Genomic DNA, 21,216 nt, shown 5'->3' with positions numbered 1-21,216 from the left:
ATATTTTGAACCATTCCACAGTGCATTTGAAGTATAATTTCCATCTTCATTGTTTACTCAAACACAAACTCTCCCAGGCTGTGTGTGAGTTTGTGAGAGAGTCTGTGTTTATGCAGGACTATAAAAGACTGTGTTTATGCAGGATTATAAGGACTGAGTTCCCAAGGCTGTAGGGTTAATTACCCTATCAAAGGGACTGCTCTGTTGTCCTTTGGCTTTTGGATACTTGGCAACCCCCTGCCTAGCCTTGCCCTGGGGTGCTGAGAAGAGGCTTGGTGGTATGATCATTTTTTTCCCTGTTGGGGCAGCTGGATCTTCCAAAAGTTTCTTTTAATTGATGAGCTCTGACCAACATTCAGGGATGGGACTTGCCTCCTCAGATACTGTCTGCTTTCCCAAAAACATGTTTGGTGAGGGCAAAGGACCTGTAGAGAAATGGTTTTTAAGAACATGATAGGTGACCAGAGGATATATTTTGGGGGTATAAACATTTTATCATTGGGTGTGAGGTCTACTTGGGGGGAGATAAAAGTGTTTTAGAACTAAATGGAAAAGATGGATGGGCCACACAGAGGATGAACTAAATGCCACTGAATTTTACACTCTCAAAATGTTAGATTATGTGACTCTCACCTCAATAAAAAAACAAAAAAAACACAAAACTTTATCATCATTATAAATACAAAATTCAGGAAAATAGTTACCTTTGGGAAAGCGGCAAGGAGTCAGGACTGGTGAGGAGCACAAGAGTGTATGTAAATTGTTAAAGGTCTAGTTCTGTTGTGTTCAATGTGTATTAGCATCACCTGGAAATTCATTAGAAAATAAAATTATTGATCCTCAACTCAGATCTATTAAATGAGAGACTCTGTAGGTGGGGCCCAGCAGTCTGAGTCTTAACAAGTTTTCCAGGTGATTCTGATGCATGCTAGAATTTTAAAACTATTGATCTAGTTTTTGAGTTGTCAGGTATGTTTCTCTGTGTTAGTTTTATTATTAAATATAACACCATACTAAACAAATAAATAAATAGGAAGGATTATGCTAGGAGAAAAGGTGATTGTGTGTCCAGACTCAAGGATAATATTTTAATTTAATCCTATGCACTTGGGACTTATTTTACAAAGAAAAAGAGACTTCTGAACAACACATTGATCTTAGTATATCAACACCCACCCCCAACAAAGAACAATGGAGATTCAAAACATACATCTTATCAAAATAAAAATGTTTTAAAGTCCGGGAATACAAGACAAGAATAGTTGTAATTAGAAATTGTTGTTTGTCCCTGAACATCAGGAAGAAAACCAGTCTTTCTTTTTGGTTCACAGCATAAACCTTTGCACCAAGTTTTTTGCAAGGTTCTGCCTTCATGCTGACTCTGGCATCTGCTCTACCTTGCAGCTTGTTGTGCCTGCTTTGTGGGCTTCCAATCTGTGCAGAGCAAGGAGAGCCATGGGAGATGTCATCTCTCTGAATGAAAAGAGATGGGTGACTTCAGTAGAGATGTTACAGCCCTTTTACTCCCAGCAGGCACTGTAGATGGCTGCTGGGTTTGGACCATAGAGGACTGGCCTGTCTCCAATATTTGCTTGGATCTTAGTGAGAATGGACCATGTGCCTTGAGTAATTGCCTCCTCAGCACAGGAGCCTGGTTGCTATTGTTGTCCTGCTATTTTCTCTGAACAGGCCATGTTATTTTCTCCTGTGAATATTAATTTACCCTGAGTTAGAATAATTGGACGGAGAGTAGCCATCTGCAGAGCTGTGCCATGTTGGCAGGACTTTTCAGCAGGCCAGACCAGAGGACCATTCTTGGAGCGGTTTCTTTTTTCCTCTCAATAAGAATCCATTCTTTCCCAGGGTTTGTTCCTAAACCCCATAGCCATGAAGTAACAGAACTGGAACTCAAACACAGTATATGTGCATTTCAAATCTGGAGTACTTCCTCTGACCTTTGATCCCTTTAAGTAACTTGCATATGGAAAGAATCAATGCATAACTACTCAATGCATGGATTTGTAAATATGAAGGAAAGAAATCAGCACTCAGATAAAAAATGAGATTAAATTTCAAAATAATGAGAGCTTTGAGCAATAATAATTATTCAGATCCAGAAAAAATGCCTTTGACAATTGTGTTATTGTTGGACTGAATTCATAAACTGTTTTTTAAAAGGTAGAATAAATAGAACATGGATGTAATCCACATTGATAACTTCTCTGTTTTTAGTTGAAAACACTTATTAGGTGTGTACCATATGCAAACCACAGTGACCAAATACAGACTCAGTATCTGCTCTCATGGAGAATGGCAGCCAGTGGGAAAGATTGTTGTAATTGCCCACTTATTGTCTAAACACCATGAAATGGGAACAACTCAGGATGCCATGGGATTAGAGGCTCAAAGCCAGCCAGGGATATTCTCTAAAAGGTTATTACAAGCCTATTGTGATTGTTGTTAGAAGGGCTAATACTTTCCAGCTTATGCCATGATCTGTATCCCCATCTGATCTCTTTGTGTTTTCCCCACGATCTAGGTAACAACTGGTGGAAGAGCCAGCTACTACGTTTCTTATCGAAGAGAGGCCTTTGCTCAGATAAAGCTGCCCAAATACTCCTTGCCAAAGGTACTGCATGCTCCACCAGCTATCCTGGGTCCTGCCAGACAAAGGGAAGGTTGGAGATGCTGTCTTGCTGGGCTGCTGGGAGGTTTGAACTCTGGCTGGGAGGACTGCTGGCATTCAGCCTGACTTAACACTGAGTGGTTTGGCCTCTGCTGATGTTGCTGAACCTGGATTCTTCTTTTTTTTTTTTTTTGAGTTGGAGTCTCACTCTGTTGCCCAGACTGGAGTGCAGTGGCCGTTCCCGGCCACCGCAGCCTCGACCTGCTGGGCTCCGACGATCCTTCCGCCTCAGCCTTCTGAGTAGCCGGAATTACAGGCATGCGCTTCCACGCCCGGCTGATTTTTTGATTTATTGTAGAGAGGAGGTCTCGCTGCCCAGGCGGGTCTTGAACCCACGGGCTCAGGCAATCCACTCACCTCAGCCTCTCAAAGGCACGGGATTACAGGCTGAGCCACTGAGCCCGGTTTCCCTCTCAGCAGGGTACCAGGGAAGAGATTTGATTTCCTGTGACTCAAACATCTGGTATACCCTTGGGTCATCTCCCAGGGACAATAGTAAAAGGAGCACTAGCTTTGGAATTTCCTCTGAGAGTCCCTCCCTTTTGCAAAGACCTTATTGCATATAGAAGGCCAAGCTCACGCAGAAGCACAGATGCTATATGAGTGTGGGCATAAAAGTGCATGGATAGGTCTGGTGGTTTTCTTGATTTTTCTCTGCGTTTAAGGTTAAATATAAATGTACTGCCTGCCTATGTTTCTACTCCCCCTACTACTATGAGTAATTAAAAAGGGATAATTTAACAAAACGTTAGTATCAAGTGATGACATTTGAACTCTATTGGAAAATCATAAAACTCCTTTGGTGGATCATTCCCGGTGAACATTGGCTTCTGGAGGAACATGGACCTTAGAACCTCAGTGTGAATATGGTAAGAAATCATTGCATCATTTAATGAGGCTTCAGAGAAACAAAATCTCAGGTTGGGCATATATTGAGTGTAAAGTGAAGATTTGGGTCTCTAAGCTATGCTGAGAAACATTGTGTAAGAGAGATTTGGGGAACAAGAAAGTTGGCAATTTTCTACTGCTGGATTGTTTTTATTCATTCAATTATTTATAAATGCATGTATTAATGCATACATGTGTCCATTCACTCATTCGTGTTTTCTTTTATGCATCCATTCAACTATTTTTTCTTCCACTTAGGTCTTTACTCTCTTTGTCAGGCACATAACTAAACTGTGTGGAGAGAATAGTGAATAAGACACAAATGGTCCCTAGCTTCATGGGTCTTATATTCTGGGAGAAAAGCTAGACACTTAACAAGTCGATGTGGGAGTGTTACAGAAGTTCATGGGCCATCTTGTCATAAAAGGTTGATTTAATCAAATATGGGTGGTGAGGGCAGTTTCCTAGAGAAAGTAATGTTTAAGTTGATACAGAAGTACAAAGGAGTTAACCCTGCAAACAAAGAAAAGGAGAAGATGATAGAAAATACATGCACAGGTCCTCTTTTAAGAGAGAGCCTTGTTCATTCAGCAAACTAAACAACCATCTTCAAAGACTGGATAGCAGAGAGAGAAGTAGAGAGGCTGATAAGGTAAGCAGAGACCATATTAATAGCTTCAGGGCTATGGGAACCAGTTACTTCATTTTCTTTATCCTGTTTGTAGCTTTTATGGAATCCTTGTGTAGTATTGTTGCAAGATGTACCCATCAGATAGTCTAAACCCAAGCAGGAAACAGCTTGGAGATTAGAAAGGAGAAATTCACAATTATGCACTTTCTAAAGGAGAATGTCCCATTGCAGTAACTTGTAAATCTACATGTCTCTAAGACTAGGAAATGAGTTTAGGGAACTTTCCAAAACATGTCTCCCCAATGTAGGAATTATTTTGTCTTTGTATGTATGTGTGCATATCTTACATATTTTCTCAGGAAAACAAACCATTTGCTACCCTGGGCAGTGTGACTGTTGGTAGGGACAAATGAGGCCCCGAATTGATCTCAACCCTAGAACACTTCATTAATGATTAGCAACCCCATGGCAATATATTGTGGTGAAGTATCATTCATGCAGACCCTTGGGTAGAACCTCATCTCCAGCAACTTCTCATTAATATAAGAGCTGCTGTGAAAATAGTTGGATGGTTATTGATCCCCTTTATTAACCAGCATTGGCCCAGGTTTTCATAGTCAAGGCTAAGGAGGTGGAGAAAGAGGGAGTGAAGAGAAATTAATTGGTTCGTTCTATTGTTTAAAAATGGAAATGGCTTTTAAGCAAGTTGTTGCTGTTCTATGCAGTGCTGTGGCTGTTTCTAGGCTGCTTGCTTGGAAATGAAAGCAAGGAAAAAGCTCCCTGTCATCATTGCCCTTGCACCTCTGCCTCCAGCTTGTATGTTCAGAGTGTGTTCTCCTGGGGCACTCCATGGTTTTGGACTGTTTTGCAGAGAATGAAATGAGCACCATTAATAAAGAGCTGCATTATTAGGAGCAGCAGCTTTGTGCGGATCCTTCCACAACTCAGTCTCTGGGCATCAGGTGTACATTTTCAGTTCATAGGCAGAAGTGCACACCAGCAGAGGGCATGGGGGCAGCTGGTAGGCAGTGGGTAGCCTAGAGGAAGGGCAGATGAGTTTATGAGCAGAAAGTCTGAACGTTCATTCCAACTCTGCCACTTATCCATGAGACCAAGTCTTCTCATGTGTGAAATGGCATAATGATACTATTTGACAAAGTTGTAAGGATTCAGTGAGTGACTCATTGTTGATCAAGTGTAAAGTGTTGGACAAATCTGAGGAATTATTTTGATGGGGGGTGGCAGGTAAGTAATACCAAGGCTCTTAACCTATCTGACTTGGAGATCAGTGTTCATGATGGGATCACATCCCAACCTGACCTTGGACTCAATAGTGCGTAAGACCCTCCACTTTGCCACTCTGAATCTGATATACCTTTTTTGTCACTTAGATTCTATATTTAGCCTTAACTTATTACTCTAATAAATAATTTCTGTAAGAAAAGCATTTGCGGGTTTTGTTTCTGAATGGTATCCATGTTGGTAGTGAAAATGTTGATCGTTGCTTGAGTCCTGTGCTCTTGAAAAATAACCAGGATTAAGAAATTTCCCACTTTTTTGTTTAGGAAATAGCTTATTGCAAAGACATTCCTCCCCACCCCCACCCTGTCACATAAATTGATGACTCAGATGTCTGTGTTGTTTACCTATAACAAGACCAAGTTCCCGTCTCATATATGATTAGCTGAACTGTTGTCTTCTGACCAATCTGGACAAAAAGCCTGCTAATTGGTTTGATCAAACTTAAAACCAGCTTTTCTTCTTTCTTGGGCCTCTGAACTTTGACTCATTGGGAACCATTGGGAGCTTAAGCAAGCTTTGAAGTGAGTAACAGCCCCCACTTAACAGCCCTTCTGAGAATCAGCTGACCTAGAGGAAATAATTTCTTGTTCAATTGCTTGAACGTGCCACCTGCTCACCATTACTTTCCACACCCAGTTCTTTCTAATTTTACTTTTCTCTATAAAAGTAATTCTTTTCTGCCTTCACTCAGAAGCACCATTAATGAAGAGCTGCATTGCAGGTGTTATGGTCAGGGTGTTCTTGCAAGTCTTTTCAAATAAAGTCTCTCCTTACCTAAATCTGGGTTCATTTTTTCTTTAACAGTAGAATATGGTTAATCTCATTTTGAATAATAAAAGAGAGGAGAGGGGAATATGTTTTAGAAAATTCATTATAATGATAATGGAAATGAAATTAATCTTTTATTTCCTTAGTTTCTGCATCTCCCCAAATATTGATTTATCCTCTGTTGTGTTACAACCACACTTCATAAATAGTTATCTATCATTCTAATCTCTTTTCTCACTTCCTATTCTCTCTTCAACTCACTGCTAGCTGTTTTCTGTCTTCAAATCCATCTATCCACTATTTCACTAACAATTTTCTAGTGATTGCTATAGTGACCACCTACATGCTAAATCCAATAGACATTTCTATCTTTTTTCACCACTCCGGAGCATTTGACGCTCATGAAAGATAGTCCATACTTGATATTCTTCCTTTTGATGGTATTTTATTCTGATTTTCTTTTCAGATTACCTTTCTTTTGCCACTCTTTAAATATTAGTATTCTTAAGCTTTTGAATTTTATATGTTCTTGGGTGACATTATACCTTTTTAAAATATCACTGACTCCTGTATCACAACCTCAGCCCATAGCTTTTCATACTAGACCACATGTCCAATTGCCTATCTGAAGTTCATCTTCTTAGAGCTCTCATCGAACCAGTGTGAAACTGAGCTCCTAATCATAACTTATATCCCTTATATCTCATCCTTCTCCTATATTTTCTCACATGATCCATTTATTTATTCAATAAATAAATTGTTGAATGTCTATAATGTTTCAGATACTCTGATAAGTATTCGAGATAAGATAATAAATAAGAGGGACATGGTGCCTGTTGCTCTTTAAGATCTTAGAGCCTGATGAGAGAGACAGACATCAAACAAATAATTACACAAGTGATTATTATGGTGTAATAAGTGCTGTAAAGGAAAAGAGTCTTATAAGTCAAATATCTGAGACATTGAACGTATGCCCTTCTTTCTTCTCCTTCTAACAATTTTACCAGTCCACCAGTATCTCATAGAGAAACTACTTCCTTAGTTCAAGCCCTCATGTGTTATTATCTGAATTGTTACAGTGACCTTTTGCATCATTCTCCCTGACACTAGCATTTCCCCACTTAAATCTCCTCTTTACCATGTTTCTATAATGATTAATATCATGCAAGAAACAGGATCTTCTCCAACCAAATCTCTGTGTTGATATAGTCTGTTCATTCATTTCTCCTGCTTAAAATTATGTGATAGCTTTGTGCTATGTTTTGGGTAAAAGTTAAGTGTGCCATAAAGAACCCCTTATAATGTAGCCACTCCTGTCTTCACCTCCTTTGGAGAGAAACTGCTTTCGAGCTGTATGGAGTGCCACATATTTTCTTGACTGTTCCATCCTCTCACCTATAAGCCTTTGTACTCCAACCACCATTTTAAGTACCTTTATTGTGACATTTAGATTAAAGCTTGAGAAAAGCCACAGGAATATGTCTTGTCTTTACCATCAGGAGAGTATTTTCTTGAGGTAAGTTCTACATCTTCTTTTTCTCTGTATTGCAATCATTGTGTCTGGCACTTGGCAGATGCTTAGCAATATAGGTGTTTGTATAATGAATAAAATTACATTAGGCCTAGATTATAAGAAAATGCTTCAGTAACAAGTGAAGTATGTTCACCGTTGTTCACTTAGAAAATCACAGGTTATGGTTTTCAAAAAGCAGTCACGATTCTCCCAGATTATTATGTTGAGAAGGCAGAGAGGAAGTGTTATTTATAATTGCTTTCCAAATAAAAATATTTATTTGGTTATATCTAATGCTCTTCAAATTCCAAAGTCCCAGTATGAATGTACTCGCGTGTGTGTGTTATATGTATGTACTCCTATTGCATTTTCCTGTTGATTTCTCTCTTTTGATTTCTCAGGACCAGCAAATTTCTCATGCTTGGGCATTAGAATGAGGTTTAGATTCAAGAAATAAGTTTCATGATTATTCAGGTCCATATGGAACTAATTTTAACTAATTATGCTTTTCTTTTTTCTCCAAAACTTAATATTCTGGTTATTCTTGGTTGACCCCAACTCAACCATAAGACTTACTTGGAGAGATGGCATATAGTTCAGAGTGCTTCAAAGAGTTATTACCCAGACTTAGACACACAAGAATCATCTGGGGGACTTGTTTAGATAGTAGAATCTAGGACTGTACACCAAGCATACTGAATCATATTCCTAGTCATTGGGACCCGCAAGTCTTCATGCCATTAAAGATCTCCAGGTATTCTGGTTGCACACCAATGTTATATCCCCACCATTAGTTGTTTTAAAAGTTAGTGTCTTCATTAAGATTGGGTTTAAATTAAGTGCTAGGTTTAAATCTTAGTAATGTCACTTATTAACTGAGTGACTTTGGCAAATTAAGGACTTCTCCAGCAGACAACCCAGTCACCTAGATACTAGAGAGCAGTTGTTTACTGCAGAGTCTGGAGTACCTGTTTACCAGATGACACTGCCCCAGGATAACGTTAACCTAATGTGCACTCACAGCAAATCTGGCTGCCTTTAATCCTGACCATGCCCTAGTGTTTTAAGCTGTTCTTTTCCCTCACTTATTTTACTTTAGTTTAGTCTGAAATAACTTAGCTCATTCATTTTTATGACCAAAACATCTGGGAAAAACCTGGCAATTTTATTGCATTTTTAACAGGGTAAGTGAATTTAATTTGTATTTCCTGCAGCTGCTATTTCCCCTCCTACTGGGTTCTTGGGCATTCATTCCACACCAACACAACATGATTCTATCACAGGGTCTTCAAGTGTAAGCTTTCTTTCCATTTTCAATCAGCTCAGCAGGAACCTGCAATTCTTCAAGGTGTGTAAGCACAAATGAGCAAGTGAGGTCTTAGTCAAGGTGATCTAGAGAGTTCAAGGCCAGAGTCTGAGATTTGACAACGAATCCTGAATAAAAAGATCCAGAACTTGCTTTTTTACTTCTCCCCCCTCCAGGTTGTACAAATCAAATGGGCTTACTCCTTTATAAATCATCTTGGAGGAGCTCTATATGGCATTATAGACATTGATTGCTGTTTCTTTTAACTTGAAAGGATTTCTGGAATACATTGGTCAAATAAAATAAAGGCTAGGACCCGCCTGATTATCATTAATTTACTGTCAGCTCCTATTGCCTGTGGTCCTATTACTAGTGCTTTCCACTACAGTTACAAGGGTGCCTTTTTTTCTGCTATCTATTACTCTTTGGCTTATACACTTGTATATTTATGCATTTTAAGCTACTCCCATTTTTGGCAAATGTTTATCCATGTCAACATGCTTTCCTGACAGCGTAAGTTCCCAAGATAAGGGCTTAAATTTGTGATAATCTTTATATAGTGCCAAACCACATAGAAAAACTGTTTTTTGTAAATAATTTTGAATTGCGAACTTACTAGATTTTAGAAATGATCCAGTCCAGCATTAGAACTCAAGTGACTTCAGGGACTTCAGAAAGTTAGCATTAGTATGTAAGTGGCAGATCATAAGAACATAGGGGTAAGGAAGGCTGAAAGCCCAGTAGTGCTGACTCCCCCCAAAAGACCAGAGATTCAGATTTTCAATACAGGATATGGTTAAACATTTGTGATCCAGATTTACTTCAAGAGCCATCAGTTTGAAATCTCTAATCTAGAGGCTATATATCCAAATGGTTAGAGGCTAGCCATTAGGTTAGAGACAGACCATAGAAATTCAAAATCTGGTTCTGCCATTTGCTAGCTGTATAATCTGAAGGGATCTGTAGACCTCAGTGTGCCTTAGTTTACTCTTCAGTAAAATGAAAATAATCATACCACATCCCTACAGAATTGTTTTGATTTTTAATGCAAAATCTATTTTTAGATTATTTAGAATAGTATTCATATATTAGGTGTTTTTCTTAGTAGCCTGACCTCTTCACTGTTTAGGAAAGCAAGTTGAAATTAAAGAATGCAGCTGTCTTATAGTAGTACTCATATTATTATCTAGAACACCACATTCCAGGTTGAGTATCTTTTCCTTTTTATCAATGATTTTCAAATATAATTTTATTTTATTAGCAACAGAACCTCCTTTATATTCCTAAAATATTACACAGAATTCCAGTATATACAATAGATTCAGATATAAAAATAAAAAATGAAAGCAAATGAATCCTTGGAAGCCATGGAAAATGATATCAACCAAAGCCCCTTATATCCATCTTGCTGTCACTTAGCAAGGAAAAGAAATCATGAAGCTCATAATTTATAGCCCTGGTTCAACACAGAATTGTTTAGCATTGCCTATCACTCAAGCTTTTTCTCAACCATTTGTTAAGTAATGATGACTACTCAGTGTCTCAATGGGCAAAAAGATAATGGAGACCTGCAACCTTAAAAGCCCTTCATCTCCTTACAGGACATGCACATCATCAGCACAGATGAGAACCAAGTGTTTGCAGCCGTCCAAGAATGGAACCAGAACGACACATACAACCTCTACATCTCAGACATGCGAGGGATCTACTTCACCCTGGCCATGGAGAACGTTAAAAGCAGCAGAGGTCTGATGGGAAACATCATTATTGAATTGTATGAGGTATGCAACCAAAATTGTTCTTCCTCTGGGTATGCCCCACTTTTTCTTATGAGTTGTAAGGTATAAACACAAGCATTGGAGTTCTGGAGTCAGATCCCAGCTATACCATTCAGTAACTGTGTGAATTTGGACAAGAAACCTAACTACTCTGTGCCTCAATTGGAGATAAAATATTTACCTAATGAGATTATTATGAGGTGAGAGGTAATGTATGTAGAGCCTTTAATGTTGTGGACGACTCAATGTAGTTGACATTCTTGTATGTGTATTACAAACATCAATAATTTCTTAAGTGGCTTTGTAAACTCTGTACTTCTTATTGACCCTGGGAGGAGGGAGTTGTGTTACTTACGTGCCTTAAATTATTTGGAAAAATCATCCTTTATGAAAAAATGTTACAGGAAAAGAAAACCTAATATTCATGGCGAGAGTGTGAGTTTTCTAAAATGTCATCGGATGCCAACATCTGTGCAAGGTGACAAACTGGCCTCAACATGAGTGTCACTTATATGGAGTTTTGTTTTTTATATGTGATCACCAGTTAAAGAATAATTTATCTAGCAAATCAAGTGTCTACATGTAGTAACTAGAGGAAAAAAATAGTTTCAGTGACCCTAAATATGCGGTGCTTTTTAATAACTATAGTGACAGTTTGTGGCCTTTGGCAGTCCTGGCCATACTGAAGGAACTTGAGTGACCACCTGGTTGTGAAAGATTGATTTGAACAAAGAAGGTGTGTCTCATTATTCAACATTTACCAGTGACGGATGGTAACATCCACACAGGCTAAGGTAGTTGGAATCATTTATGGAAGAAGATAAGTTGTCTTTTCTGGGTGGTTGCCTCAGATGGCCTGAGCGAATTGTTCCCTTGTACGTTTTCCTTTCTGAGGAGAGGGAGTGGCTTTCAGAACACAGGGGTAAATTCATGGGCTTCTACTTTACAGTAGTCTCCTCTAAGCAGTACCTGACAAAGTTCCAGAATCCCAACAATAGTGTATAAATTGGTTACTCAGTTACTGAGAGTGATAAAAATATTTGAGGTTGCAGCTGTTCTGTTAGGTAGAGGGATGATAACACAAAGTCATGAGGTGAATGGAAGCATATTTCTAAAAAAGAAAGAGTAAACGTCATTGAGTAGTAAACAAAATCAGCAGAAAGACCCCTGTTTCCTAGAAGGTAACTGACAAATGCTAAAATAATTTCCTTTAACAACATGGTCCCAGTTTGGGAAATGCTTCAGATTTCTTCATGAGAAAAATCTATGAATACTGGTAGAGATAACTAAGGAGTGTAAATACATTTAAGAAGCTTACGCATAGCTCCATGCCTTTAATCATACCAGGAGGCAGAAATACACCTTCATTTATTGGGCAATAAGTCATGTTTTGTGGGAGGGTTTAGATTAATGTTTCCAGGACTGAGGTCATTCTAAGTTCCTGTTTGCACAAGTAATGCTGTAGAGATAAGACTTTTATTCATGCCCCTGTGATCAGACCCAAAGAGGGGAGGCTAGGCATTGCTGCAGATGACCCTGCACTCAATAAATTCCTCTGTCTCTGACCCTCTTGATACAGTGGGTGAGTCTACCACTGCTGGTTCTTTTTAAAGAACCTTTTCTAAGAAAGGGTGTCTGAAACTCCATGGACATTTAGAACAGTGAGACGCTGTGATATAAAGTGGAACATGAATCAAAATGAATAATGTGCCCAGATACATGTAATTTTTTTTCTTCCCGCACAAGTTGATCTTATGTTTTTAATCTTGTTGAAGAAAAAATATACACGGTGTCATTGCATCTATAGAGAAGCAAAATGTACCAAGCTGGGCAACTTTTTAAAAACCAGCTCTGTTGAGCTTGTTTTCTATTCAGTTTTACCAGGGTTGATGGTGCCCCTACTTTGTGTTCAAGCCTATAAGAAAGGCAGAGGAGATGTGATGTGATTCTTACCTTCAAAAAACTTGAAGTCTGGTTTGTTAGACTTTGAGGGGGGTCAATAAACAAAATTCGTCTTTCACCTGTCCAGTGCTGGAACTGATCGAGACAGAGACAAGGGTGAGACAAATGGAGCTCAAACATAGCTTTACTGATTTTAAAAATTATGTAGGAGGAAGTGGAATTGGTAATGCTGTACCCCAGAATTGAATTCATCTATCCATTTACAGACATAAATGGCAAGTGAAAGGTTCTTTCTTAGAAGCCTGTTCCTACAACACTACACACTGAGGTATAGAGGATGTGATCTTTGCAGGCATATTTCTAAAAGAGGAGAGGGAAGATGGGGATGAACCAAACATATCAGGTTCCTTTTTTTCACAGTTGCCACTCTGATTATCTGTCCTTTTGTCCTGGGAAAGAAAGAGTAAAGAAGTGGAAGGCATTCCAGATGTTAAGAATGAAATGAGCCAAGGATTGAACAAGCAGGTGGTGCAGATTTGTGAGAAAGTGAACTAGCCAGGCAAATTGTGTAGAATAGATGCTCATCAGAAACAAGAATGAGGGCTGTATAAGTAGTTGGATTTCGGATTCTAGAAAGCATGTTATACCGAGTGAATAAATTGGAATCTGACATTACTTAGACCATGACCATACTGAAGATTCTTAGAGGGCAATGCTGTTTTGCACCTAGAGATACATTCTGTGGTTTGGAGATAAAGTTCAATTTAATTGATCTCTGGGGGTTATTCGAATTTAACCTTCTTTACTGGAGATTCTTGTAGAAACTGAGATTGTGTACCAACCATATGGCTAGTTAGCAAAGAGACTACAATTTTTCTGGATCCAGATACCCTTGAGTAATGCAGCTGGGAAAACCAGTAAGTTTTCGTGTTTCAGTTAAACAAAATTAACACATTTTTTTAATGGAATGCATTTTGTTTGACGGTATAAAGACTGGTGCATGAATTTCATAATCTACTGGAAGGATCTAAGTGACCCTATTAGCACAGTAATCACTGTCTTATATGAGGTGATAGTACCACCAAGTTGTGGAGTCACAAAAAGGGAAAATTAAGTCTAACTTGAGGAATTTGGGGAGACTTTTAGATGAGTTGGCTTAAATGATACATTACTGAAAATAAGAAGAGAACCAGAGCCAGATGAGTAGAGGTCTTTTTTTTATTGATTGTTGATTGGCCTTGTGGAGTAGTGCAGATGAAGCTTATAAAGATACTGGGGTACTGTGGGGTAGTATTTCTCTATCTTTTCTCCCTCATGTTTACATACCCAGCAAAAAAATTTGCATGTGTGATGTAGTCCCCGTGCCAGGTTAATTTGTAACTTTATATTATGAAAGAACATTACACCTGTTTCCCCTTGACTGAAAGGTTCGCGATGCCTTTAGGTAATTTTCAGGTATCAGGTGGTTTGGGTTGACCGTGGCCACTTAAAGCTGGTAGTTTATCACTCCATTTTTTGCATGGACCTCTCACACCTTTTCTTGACACTGAAGAGGAGACAAAGAAAACCATAATTTTTCTGGGAATTTACCTTGCAAGCTTTGGCACTGAGAATCCTTGGAGACCTATGGAGATCAACCTTACTAAACTCCCAAAAATCTAACAAAGCTGGGACAATGTCCGTCTCAGACCTGTTGCAGCAGTCTCCCTTAGAAAAGTAGTTATCTTGCTTTTTCTTTCTCACATTCCTGAGAAATTTGAGAAGTTAAAATTCTCATATTAGGGGAGAAAATGACATTTTAAGGTCAAATAATAATCTATTCTTGAAGTTATCAAAAGTTCACTCCTTTAAAAAAAAAGTGAAAGTTGTCCATTGTGTGTGCTTACTTTTATTCTTATAGCACTCTTTTCATTAGAGCTCCATTGTGGTTTCTTTACATCCCTAACTACAAACTACATTTCTTGTAATTACTCTTCACTGATAAATCAAGAAACAAATATTCTTTCCAACACCACAATTATAGGATGGAAATATTCTTTGAGCTGTTGGCTTGATCCATTTTCTTCAATGCTTTCCTGGATATTTAGTATCCAACTTATAACTCCTGATAAAGCAACAGCATACTCGGCAGTACCTTAGACAAAAACATACACACACATACACACACACACACACACACACACACACACACACACACACGATCTGACAATTAACTTCATGATAGAGAAATAAACAATTATATATCTGTGTATCCAGTCTGCCTGTCAAAGCAATTTTGAAACACTTTTTCTGGAATGACCATCAGCGCTGTCATCATATTACCCTTGGTGTCCTGAGTGTCATCAAAATGTCATTCTTTCAATATTTTCTTTTTGAGTAAAGAAAAATGTCATTGGGGCCAGATCAGATAATTTATGGAACGTGTTCCAATACAGTTATTTGTTTACTGGCTAAAATTTCCCTAATAGACAGGGTTGTGTGAGCTGGTGCATTGTCCTGATGAAAGAGCTCCTGCAGGACCATTTTTGCACACACCTTTCTCATGCCAAGGTTTTCAGTTAAGATTTTCCTGTTTCTCTATTGATGTTTTTTCGTTCTGCTATGCTTCTCACAGTCAACTGATAATTTTGACGTACAATTTGATAAATTTTTGCAATGTTTTAATCAGTTCTGCTTGTTACAGGCCATCCTGACCTTTCTTCATCAGTGACACTTTCTCTCCCCTCAGAAAAACATTTAATCAGTTTGTACACTGTCATTTTCTTCATGGCAATATTCCCATAAACTTGGACTCACATATCCCTGACTTCACTTCCCCTCTTGCCAAGTTTAAGAAGGAATTTAATGTTTGTTCGTTGTTCTACTTCAGGCAACAATCTCACAACTGCACACAAAAACATGCAACAATAATAAATGCCATTCAGCAAGACACCACCACACATTGACATGAACACAGCCATGAGACACTTATTTATCAAAGTTATGAAAACTTATTGAGTTTTTTGTGCAGTGTACAGTGCTGTCAAAGTGAGCACATTGTGGCAAGTTTGCAAACTTGTCTGTGTATGTGTGTGTGTGTGTGTGTGTGTGTGTGTGTGTGTGTGTGTGTATGTGTGTGTGTGTGATGAGCTACATATATACTTTCAAATCTTTATTACCAGATTTTTTAAAAGTTAAAAAATAAACTGATAAAATTAATTGTAATTACATACTTTATTTAAACAAAATATTTAAAATATTGTCATCTCAGTATATGCTCATTATAAAAAGTATTGAAATATCTTATATATCTTATATATCTTCCATCCTAAGTCTACAAAACCCTGAATGTATTTTCTACTTCCCACACACCTCAATTCATATGCTAAATTTTCACCAGAAATGCTTGATTGGTATTTACATTTCATGTAATTTACAGTAGAAAAAGGAATTTCACATACCCAAGTTATTCCAAATATTCTTAAAAATTTGCCAATATCCTAATTTGGCATGAGTTCTTAAATTTTAGCTTATATTGGTTAAAATTAAATGAAATTAAAAATCAGTTTTTCAGATCCACTAGTTGTATTTCAAAGAGCCATATTGGCTAGTGGCTACTATATTGGATTGTACAGATATAAATAACTGACATATTTTTTATTATTTATTTCACATAATATCTTTTTGTGGTAGGTTTAATTTCCTGTTGTCTATGAGATTATAAAGATGAAGATAATTTAGTGGCTTAGCTTATATCTTACAGCGAGTGGTGCTGTATTTGAAGGAATCTATGTCTGTTTGACAAAAATACTCAGTCTCTTCTTTCCATACATTTTTAAAATTGAGGTATAAATTATTTATAGTAAAAATTTGTTGTTTTGGTATACAACTCTATGAGTTTTGATTTGTGCATACAGTTGTATAACTACCACCACAATCAAGATATGAAGCAGTCTTTTTACCCAAAATATTTCCTCTTACACTCCTTTTTTAGTCAATCCTCCTCAACTGATCTTAGCCAAAAGGCAGAGAAGTGATTCAATTCTTCTCTACTCATAGTCACTGACAGACCCCAATCTGACTTCTCTGTCTCCTGGTTTGCCTTTTCTAGAGGGTCAGTGAATGGAATTATACAGTAGATAACATTTTCAATTTATCTGGCTTTTATTTTTTCACATAAAATAATGCATTTGAGAGTCTCCCATGTCGTTGAATACATCAATAGATGTGCTTGTTATTTCTGAGTAGTATTCCATTGTGTGGATGTGCCAAAGTTTATTATTCATTCACCAGTTGAAGAACATTTAGCTTTTTGGTTCCAGTTTTGTGTGAGTATGAATAAACTTCTTTAAACATTCCCATGAACATAAGTTTTTATTTCTCATGAGTATATCCTTAGTAGTGTGATTACTGAGTTGAATGTGAGTAAATATATATAAGCAGCCATCAAATTAATTCTAGGTGGTAGTGCCATTTTGCTTTCCCACCAGCAAGGCATGAGAATTGCAATTGCCTCATTTCTTCACCAGTACTTGCTTTGTTTGGTTGTGTGTGTGTGTTGATGTGTGTGTTTAGTCATTCAGATAAGGACCTAGTAGTACCTCATTGTGGGTTTGATCCACATTTCTCTGGTGACTGATTAAGTGGACCTAGTATACTTGGATGGATAAAATGAAACTTTCTGGGCGTCTCAGTGTTCTGGTATCTTTGCCTATTTTATTTTTGTTTTCTTGCCTTCCCTCCCCCTAGAGCCTGCTCTCCACCCTCACTTTATCATGACCTTCAATGACCCATCTTGGACCAGATGGACAGCTGTTTATACACTCCACAGGAACTTTTTTTCTTGAACTGACCTTCGTCAGCCCCTCACCACAGGTTCAACTCTAGGGGGAGCCTAAGGCAGATCACAGTAATTATTTTTCTCAGTAGAGCTCTGGATTCTCTGTCCTGAGGTCCCAGGGAGGTAACCAACAGATGACCATGCCACCTGGACTCAGTGTTCTGCCAAGGGGCCTTCTGTCAGTTTCCCTCTGCACCTCAAATTGATTCCCAGAGGGAAAGTGGGCCACATAGACTTCTGTGGGCAATATCACAAACTGGACCTTCTGGATTGCTGGGATGATCAGCAGCAGCCATACTTCTGATTTTAAACAACAGTGGGAGGAAATAGGTTTAAAGCTTATAAGATGCTGTGTACTTCCTTTGATGAAGAAGACTTAAAATGTATGCCTTACGCTATAATTTCTTTACACTGCATGTAGTGAGAGAAAGTCATGTTTCATGATACTTTTTGTGTCAGAAATATCTGTGTACATTCATGTGTATACACATATGGATATATAGGTATGAGTTTACTAGTTTGCAACATAAACGTATTTCCTACTTGGATTGCAGTCAAAAAGTTTGAAAGCTATTGGCCTAGGTACACAAAAGCAAAGTGCCCTCCAAACTTACAGTTCTTTTATACAAGACATGGAGCCAAGAAGCAATTCAGTAATAATGTAAGGACTTTGAACGATTCAAATACAAATGGGAAGTGTCCTGGTTCTTTCAGATGGGAGGGAGATTGCTGTGGCATTATGTACAATTGCAAGAGAATCACTCTTTTCTGCATCTTTTCAGTCCCCATTCTCTTGATTTTGTTCTCAGAATATGTAGGACACACAGAAAATGCCCTTCCAAGTGGTAATAGAAAATATAATAATAGAAATGACTATTCCATTTGCTAAACATGCTCACCTGGAGGAATACAAGAGGTGGTTGAGTGGCTGGTAGTTCATGCTGTGATAAATTAAGCTAGGGACAAAGTGGGGGTATGGGGGATGAATGGGATGTGGATCCAAGGTCTGAGTCTGACCTGAATTTTGTATTTCAGGAAGTGGATAACAAGACCCAGGTATATGTTGGAGGGTCACCTGGTTTAGGGGAGTGAGTTCTCTGGAATTATTACTTGGTGGTTTAGAAGAAAAGGCACTAACTCTGTGGCCAAAGAGAGCACTAAAAAGCCTTCACCAGGAAGAAACCCAGATTACATTCTATGTAAGGAAAAATTGGCAATTAGGTTGAGGGGAAACACCTTTGCAGTTGTTTTAAAGACTGAGATGATCTGGGGGCTGCATAGCCCCAAGATGAGCATTTGAGATGCCACCTTTCCTAACTTTAAGCTGTTAGGGCAGAAAGTATGCCTCTGGGGAAGGGCAAGGCTTTGGCACCACTGCTCCTCCCCTACTTTGGCTTCTCGCCTTACTTACCTTCTGTACCAGGTAGGAATCTAATCAGTTCCATTGTTGGCTGTGTATCAAATCCTCCAGGTGTTGTCCTTCCAGAAAATTCTGTTCTCCTGACATTCTTTGTCAGTTTGTTTGTTTATTGTTATTTGGGTTGGCATTCTTTATCAAGGCCAGTCAGATTACTTAAAAAAGACTTCTTATTTCACCAACTAAATTATATCATTTTAAACAAAATTAAACAAAGCTCACTTCTGTAGAACTCTTTTTCATCCCTCCCTTTAGTACTATCTCAGAATAGCAGCAAACCTCAGTTAACCATGATCCTCAAAGAATGGGGGATAAACTATTAAAACTTTGAGATATTCCAATACCCACAGAACCTGCTATGTAACCTCTTTATATATATATATATATATTTAAACTATTTGAGTTGCCTGTTGTCTTTGGAACATGCTAGAACTTCTATGAAAGTTAAGGGAATCTTTCTTTGTTGTAGAACATTGTCATTCTAAATCTCTGTTCTTCTTGCCCAGCATGCAAAATAGAAGAAATAAAAGGTTGAGTGGAATTTGTATTACCATAGAACCCTTCTGGGATAAATCTCCTTCAATCCTCTAGCTGTTTGTTTTGGTGGTGATGCTCTTTTCTCTTCAAAATATCAAAGGCATGCAAATCTCACTACATTAGGAACACTGGTAAGAGTGCTCTGTATTATCTCATGGACCCTTTGCTAGTCAACTAGGAAAAAGAAGAGGAATAGGGTTTATTCCATCAATGTTAAAATGACCATTGACTGAGATCCAAAGATGATATGTAAGTTTTCCAAAGTCACACAGTGAGCTAGTGGGAAGAGATAGATGCCAGGTCTCCAAGCTGGGTCATCTGCACGAAAACATTTACCTCATTGCTAATCATGATGCTTCAACTTCCTATATGAAGGATTATCTCTCAATGTCTTGAAAATCCATCTTCAAGCCCGTTCTGAGGAAAAGCACATATTCTCTGGGAGAGAGAACTCCTTCCATTGTCGTCAACCACTTCCACCTCAGGGGGAACATTAGTAGTAATTAAAAACAAGATTCTATGGAACAGCTTTCAGAGAAATATAAAATGGGAAAATGCAAATGGGCAAGAGAAGGGACATCTAGGGGATGGTATAGAATACAGAAATGAACTTCGTAAACTTTTAGAGACCACATGGCATACACTTCTCACCATGTTCATTCTTTTCTCATGTGTATGTCCAACATGTCATGGAGAACACTGGGACGTCTCTCAGTGCTTCTCCAAAACCACAGTCCTTTTTGCCCAACATCATTCTCCATCTCTCACCTTTTTTCCTAGGTAGCAGGTATCAAAGGGATATTCCTGGCAAACAAGAAGGTGGATGACCAGGTGAAGACATACATCACTTACAACAAAGGCAGGGACTGGCGCTTACTGCAAGCTCCGGATGTGGACCTGAGAGGAAGCCCAGTGCATTGCCTGCTGGTCAGTCACCCAGTCCCACGGAAGTTCACAAGGCAGGCTGGTTAACTGAGGATGCTATACCAAGGGATTTCTTTCATCACAGAGTCTTAGGAACTCAGCTATGTGGAGCAGTAACTTCCTACAACTACCTGGGCATTGTCTGTGGACTCAGACTATCACACCAACTGGGTGGATATCTCAGTGTAACTACACACACATTTATTGCAGATCTGCTATGTACTCCAGCTCATAGGAAGAGTTTTTAAAAAGTATAAAAGAAGGATCCTGTGCTCAAGAGTCTCAGACAGAGCTCAGTGATTTTAACACATCTGTTAACTGACATGGACAGTTATTTTGATGAGAACTTGATAGATGTAGAGGTAAGCAAAGTTTGCCTTGAAAGCTTAGGAAAGGTCAGGCTGGAATATCAGTATAGGACTGGTAATCTGTCAGCATTCCCAGGGTTCCTGCTATATGGAATATTGGGGTGGGCACTATAGATGACAATGTGGGAGATGTTATCTCTGCCTCCAGATGTTGCAACTCTATGTGGAAAAGGAAGTCAGTTGATTAACAACAAAATTTATAGCCCTCAGTGACCTATACAAGACACTGTTGTAAGGTCCCAGAATGGTTGTTTCTCCTGAGCAAAAGTTATCCTTTGTCACTTATTCAAGTAAATTTCTTAACTACTTGTCATGTTCTAGACCCTGTGTTAAAAACTGGGATCCTGAATTGTACCCCACAACTTTAAAATATAAAT

The 21,216-nt window shown here is 38.4% G+C and overlaps 1 protein-coding gene across 2 annotated transcripts in view; it reads left to right on the top strand.

Moving 5' to 3' along the window:
* SORCS3 (sortilin related VPS10 domain containing receptor 3) overlaps positions 1-21,216 on the top strand; it is a 152,207-nt gene that overhangs the window by 29,357 nt on the left and 101,634 nt on the right. The window contains exons 2-4 of one of the 2 annotated variants that reach the window (XM_021708864.1): positions 2,540-2,629; positions 10,696-10,875; positions 20,328-20,474. In XM_021708864.1, the coding sequence (XP_021564539.1) occupies positions 10,699-10,875; positions 20,328-20,474 (324 nt within the window). In that variant the 5' untranslated portion in view covers positions 2,540-2,629; positions 10,696-10,698. Of the gene's footprint in view, positions 1-2,539; positions 2,630-10,695; positions 10,876-20,327; positions 20,475-21,216 lie in introns of those variants that run through there. The other variant, XM_021708869.1, reaches the window with a different exon arrangement.

The sequence above is a fragment of the Carlito syrichta genome, unplaced genomic scaffold (genome assembly GCF_000164805.1).
Source record: "Carlito syrichta isolate Samal-C Ts95f unplaced genomic scaffold, Tarsius_syrichta-2.0.1 Scaffold65117, whole genome shotgun sequence".
NCBI lineage: Eukaryota > Metazoa > Chordata > Mammalia > Primates > Tarsiidae > Carlito > Carlito syrichta.
The sequence above is the reverse complement of the archived record's forward strand: the minus strand, read 5'-3'. Positions and strand labels throughout refer to the sequence as shown.